Raw genomic sequence first — 6,000 nt, 5'->3', positions numbered from 1 at the left:
CAAAAAGTGAGAAGTTAGTCCAATTAGATACCACTGCTAGACTTTCATGTTAAACCGATGGCTTGAAAATCAACAATTCAGTAATTTATATGTAAAGAATCAATAAAAATAAATACTTCAATAATTTATATATAAAGAATTAGTAAAAATAGATAGTTCAACAATTTATATGCAACAAATAGAAAAAAATAGTAGTTTAAGTTCATATGTTTATGAACAACTAGATTAACTTGTTAGTTTTTTTAAAGTATAATGATCAAATTATGATAAATTAGAGGAATTGACTTCTTAATATTTGTAAAGTAGAAAGATGAAAATTAGAATTTATATTAAAGTGGATATTTTGATAACCATGATAAAATTATATTTTGACCTCTAAAAAATTTATAATTCAATTTCAACCCGTAATTTTTTTTTAATTTCCCCTCTAAATGACATTGAAAAATCATGTTTAGTGTTTAAAAAAAATCCTTATAAAAAATAAAAAATAAATTATAACAAATTGAAGTATAACAAATACATATCCAAATTAAATATAGTACAGAGACAAAAATCATAATAAAATATCAAAAATGGTTTCGAATAAGTTTAATCCCAACTGAATAGATCATAAAATTAATAAGTTCCCTAAAGTCATCCAAGGAAAAAAAGAACTTCCATCCAATCCATCAATTTTATGAGCAAAAATTGTCAGCCGACACTGTTTATGATTGAGTGGCTTTGGCCCGCCAATCAAGCAAGCATGTCCATGGCAACCACGCCCCATGTGCTTTAGCCTCCCATAAAAGCAGCAAACGAAACCCACGTCCATATTATAACTCTCGCCATTTGTCTTCTTCTCATTTATCTTTCATTTTTGGCCAATGCATTTTAGCCTTAGGTGGCTTTCTTTTTTCTTTTTTTAATTCACTTCTTTTCTTCCCCTCAACCTATGCTTTCCCACTATTATATAATACCTGCTTCATCTTTTGTTGGAGAGACATTGATACCTAGTGATTAGCTTGGGGAAAAAAGAGGCAAAAACACAAATGATGAAGTTGAAGTCAAAGAGGTTTTGCAGAGGCAGCTTTAAGTTTGGCAATGGTGGAAATAGTGTAAAAGGTGGTGAAAAAAGATGCGGAAACAATGATAATACTATTATAAGTGAAATCAAATGGGAACTTAGGCCTGGTGGGATGCTTGTTCAAAAGAGAGAAACCAGCTTTTCAAGTGTTGGAGAAGGGATGATCACTGTTAGAGTCTCAACTGTTTCTGAATGCCATGATGTTTCCATTGAATCAACTTCCACATTTGGTAAGCCCTTCTTATATACCTTCAACATATACCTCTTTTATTTTTCTTTTTCTTTTTTTAAATCCTGAATTAAGATTTTGAATTTTTAGTCCTTAAAAAAATTTGGGAAAATTTCCCAGGGGAATTGAAGATGATTTTGTCATTGATAACAAGCTTGGAGCCAAGAGAGCAAAGGCTATTATTCAAAGGGAAAGAAAGGGAAGATGATGAATATTTACACATGGTTGGGGTCAAAGACAAAGATAAAGTGCTTTTGCTTGAAGATCCAGCAATTAAGGAAATGAAGAAGCTTCATAGATTGGCAGGAACCCAACAAATTGGCACTCCATATTGCACCATAAGTGTACGACTCTGATTAAAAAACAACCAAAATATTTCTACTCACTAACCGCCAAGAAAGTGCTAAATTTATGGGTGAAAGTATCTTTTTCAATGTTTCACTTTGATTAGATTAGGGACTTGGGTTGTATTAAAAAGCTACATATAATTCAATAGGAAAGTGAGATGCATTGCCACATAGTTTTCCATAGTTTAATTTGGTTATAGCTAACAACCAAGTAGCTATACCTCGGCATTTAAGGTTTGGTATTCAAGTTCTGAAAATGGCATCCTTTTCCTATTTTGTAATGATTTTATTATAAAAATATGTTATTTCTAATTTTATGTAATATTTTTACTCATATTTCTCTTACTCTCCATAGTTATTTTAAGTTCAATTCGATTATTATCAAATAAAATCTAAACTATCAAGCAAGTTAAATTTTGAATTTGATTTAAACAACTTGAAATTTCTTTTAATTATCATCAAAACTCCAATTTAAACTCAAGCATAAATAATCAAATCAGTATGTAAATACTAGGTACACAAGCCTAATCTGTGCTCCAGAAATTCGATTTTTATATTGAATTGATATTAAACTGCTGTAAATTTTGAATTCAACTCAATTACAAGCATCCCGTGAATTGTATAAAAAAATCATCAAATTTAAGGAGAAGAAGACTTAAAGTGAGAAAATTTGAAGGAAGAATAGGTGGCAGTTGATGGGGAAACAGTTTATCTAAGGCAAAAGTTAGATCCTAAAAAATAATTTCAATTAAAGGGGAAACATTTTATATTCAAAAGTCATTCCTAGATTATATACTTGCACGCCTAAACACATATGGTCCCATGACAGGTTTTGCACATTCCTTGTGTTTAAAAGCAAATATGCTACTTTGAGAAGACTTTCAATTCTATAATCTATAACTAGCCAACACAATTATTCCTTACATTAATTTGTTTCAACTCAAAACAGAATTCCGCAGGTTGACTCTTTTTAATTTTGAACATTCATTTAAAATTAACTGGTAATTGAGTATTAATTCGATTGGTATTATAATAACCTATTTTTAGAGAAATTGGAACAGTGGTTTTGGGACCACAAATTCGATTCCAGAAATAAAATTTATTTTAATATTATTTTATGGTCTATAATATGACAATAATGTTGTGTGAAAATTTCGTAAAGAAGTTTTATCGATTATGTGCTTAATTGTGAAAAGGATCAAATCGCATAAAATGAAAAAGTTGAATTCTAGTATCTATAAGGATCAACTAGCTATGGAATTCAAAACTTGAGGTCCTTATATGGAATTAGACCATTAATGAAAAGTTAGTAGATATTTTTGGATGATTCATCCATGGAAAATTAGGAAAAGGCTAAGGACTAAATTGGAAAGTGATAAAATCAAAAGATGATAAATAATTAAATAAAAATAAAAATCATTTTATATCATATTCTTCCCAAATATTCCATGGAAACCCTAGGAAAGAGAAAGCAACTTTCTTGGCCAAATTAGGTAAGTATTCAAGCCCCGTTTCTTGTACTATTTATATTTTTGAAACCGAGATAGCTTAATCTATCTATTTGGGGGATCAATTTGAAAAGTTATCAAAGTATAGAAATTATGTCATGGATGAATATGCTGAAAATTTGAAATTTTTGGTAGAATATGAAAGGTTGTTGATAGATAAACAACTTTTACAAAGTGATTTTTGATGAAAACATGATTTAGGGACTAAAATGTAAAGTTGTGAAAATTGAAGAAAAATTCTGAATTTTATAGAATACATGTGCTGTAAATTTTATATTGAATTTTTGGTAAGGCTTGAAATAAGGAGTAAATTGCATAAATTTCATTTTCCGAGCCTAGGGACGAAATCGTCATTAATTAAAGCTTAGGGGCAAAATGGTAATTTTTCCTAAGATGTGAGTTGGACTGAATTGAGTTTAAATTGTATTAAATTGGTGTTAAATTCACTCGTATAGATCTGGGTAGACCAAATTTGGAGTTAGAACGAGGAAAAGAGAAAAATATCGGATTAGTAGATTTTATGCATACGAACATTTGTCAAGATAAGTTTGTGTAACTAAATTGTGTATATTTATATGCTTGAATTTAATTTTTTGTTTTTGAATTGTATAAATATCATATATATATGACATTAAAAACATATCTGACAATGCCCGATAAATGATAAATGATAAAAATGTTACTTTTATGCTTAAAATGAATGTGAAATGTGTTTATTTGAATTATATGAATGTTATAGATGTATAAAATAATTACATGCTTGTTAATGCATGAAAAATGTTAAACCCCGTTTGAATAAATGAAAATCGATGGATAAGTGTGATTTCCCTTATTGAATGAGGTCCTGCATTTGTTGCTAACAGGATTTAGCTCAGACGAGTAATCCTATTGACCTCATTACAGAAAGGATTTAGCCTGAACTGGTAATCCTGATATAAGTCCTCTCGAGCATATGTTATGGACTGGATTTAGCCCGGTCGGGTAATTCAAATCAAACTCTTTAGAGCATATGTCATAAAAAGGATTTAGCCTGGACTGGTAATCCTGACTAAGCTCTATTGAGTAAATATATATTAGAGACAGGACTTAGCCTGGATTGGTAATCCTGTTGTTTACATGTGTGGCTTGAGAGTGTACTCTCCGATATAGTACCTTATGGGTACCAGATGAATTGACGGATCCTGATTTGTACACCTCGAGTGTACTACCTGTGTATCCATCGACATTTCGAATAAATTCAACGGGTAACAATCGAGACATGAGAAGATATGAATAAGATATGAGTTATTACACGTATCTGCCTGAAATACATAAAATGATAAAACATGATAATTGATATATGGAAACATGTGATGATGATATTTGTACATGGAATTTATTTGATGAGTATGTTCATCCTTGATTATAGATTTGTAAACCTTGAGTGTACTACTCGTGTGACATTGATATTTCAAATTAGAGGAGTAAAGTTCTGACATGGAATAATCTGAACTCGAGATGAATTGTTATGAGAATATACTTGTAATATAAAGATATGATTCATACGTGTTATATGGATACGTGATATGGAAAGTATATATATTCGAAAATCTGATTGTGTTGAGCCCATATATATTTCTTGATGTTATTATGGAATATATGACTAACAAGGGAAATGATGATAAATGTAGGGCTTAAGATCAAATTGATTGAATGTGCCTTACATGTTTATCTTGCAATACAATGAATGGTAAGTTAAGTACAATGTTATACAAACTTACTAAGCATTATATGTTTACTTAGTTTTATTTCCCTATTTTATAGTAAATCGGAAGCTTGTTGAATTGGAAGCTTGGCGAAGATAACTCACACTATCCATCAGCTCATTTCGGTATATATGGTAAAACAATTGTGGTTATAATGGCATGTATAGTTAATTGGCCATATTAGCATGTAAATGTAAATGGTTGTTGTAATCTAGCTATTGGAATGGCTAGTGATGATTGTGTATTGATATATATATATACATATTAAGATTATTTCATGGTGATTACATAAGTGTTTATTATTGATTGATTGAGACAGGTTAAACGAGTATGCTTAATAAGGTAAGATTAAAAGCATGAAAGCATGTAACGACATACCATGTTAAATGGTAGAATTAGCCTGATTAAAATGTTTGGATTGGTTGGTTTATGAATGCAAGTCTTGGTGTAGGTTTATGGCAAGGTTTTGGGTGAGAAATTAAGCTAAAAATGGCTTTATTTTGTCCACACGGGTAGACACACGGGCGTGTGTCTCGACTATGTGTGACACACGGCTTAGTACATAGGTGTGTGGTCTGACCATATGTCCCTTGCACCTTAAATTTGAGGAATAGAATGCTTAGAATTGAGCACACGGGCGTGTGTCTTAGCCGTGTGTGTTACATAGCCTAGAACACGGGCGGGTGGTCGGCTGTGTGGCATAAATCAGAGAGTTACACGGGTTCGAATACGGCCTGCAACACGGGCGTGTCCTAAGGTCACATGGGCGTGTTCCTTGGACCACACGGGTGGGTCCCTTGGACCACACGGGCGTGTAAGCCCTGCATCTTGGAAAATTTTAGAAATTTCGTGAAAAATTATCTAAGTTCCCGATTAAGTCTTGATTCGATTATAATACTCGTTTTGGGCCTTGATGGTCCATTTAAGGGACGTTATGAATAATCTAAGTAAATGAATAGAATTTGACTTAAATTATTTGTAAAGATTCTAAAAAACTCTGGTAATGCTCCATAATCCTATTCCGGCGATGGATACAGGTTAGGGGTGTTATAAGTATGGTTATTGTTGTCAATGTAGGAAGACGTGGATTCGAGTGCATTAAAGCGCA

At 31.6% G+C, this 6,000-nt stretch overlaps 1 protein-coding gene across 2 annotated transcripts; it reads left to right on the top strand.

The window, feature by feature from the left end:
* Positions 1–840: 840 nt before the first annotated feature.
* On the top strand, positions 841–1,973 carry LOC107890213 (BAG family molecular chaperone regulator 2). 2 transcript variants are annotated; one of them, XM_016814703.2, is made up of 2 exons: positions 841–1,293; positions 1,383–1,973. In XM_016814703.2, the coding sequence occupies exons 1-2, from the start codon at positions 1,029–1,031 to the stop codon at positions 1,646–1,648; spliced, it is 531 nt and encodes a 176-aa protein (XP_016670192.1). In that variant the 5' UTR covers positions 841–1,028; the 3' UTR covers positions 1,649–1,973. The 2 variants fall into 2 exon arrangements, with proteins under 2 accessions (XP_016670192.1, XP_016670193.1); XM_016814704.2 differs by having other exon boundaries at positions 851–1,293; positions 1,413–1,973.
* Positions 1,974–6,000: the final 4,027 nt, after the last annotated feature.

Source organism: Gossypium hirsutum, chromosome A09 (genome assembly GCF_007990345.1).
Source record: "Gossypium hirsutum isolate 1008001.06 chromosome A09, Gossypium_hirsutum_v2.1, whole genome shotgun sequence".
Lineage (NCBI taxonomy): Eukaryota > Viridiplantae > Streptophyta > Magnoliopsida > Malvales > Malvaceae > Gossypium > Gossypium hirsutum.
This window is presented reverse-complemented; position numbering and strand designations above follow the sequence as displayed.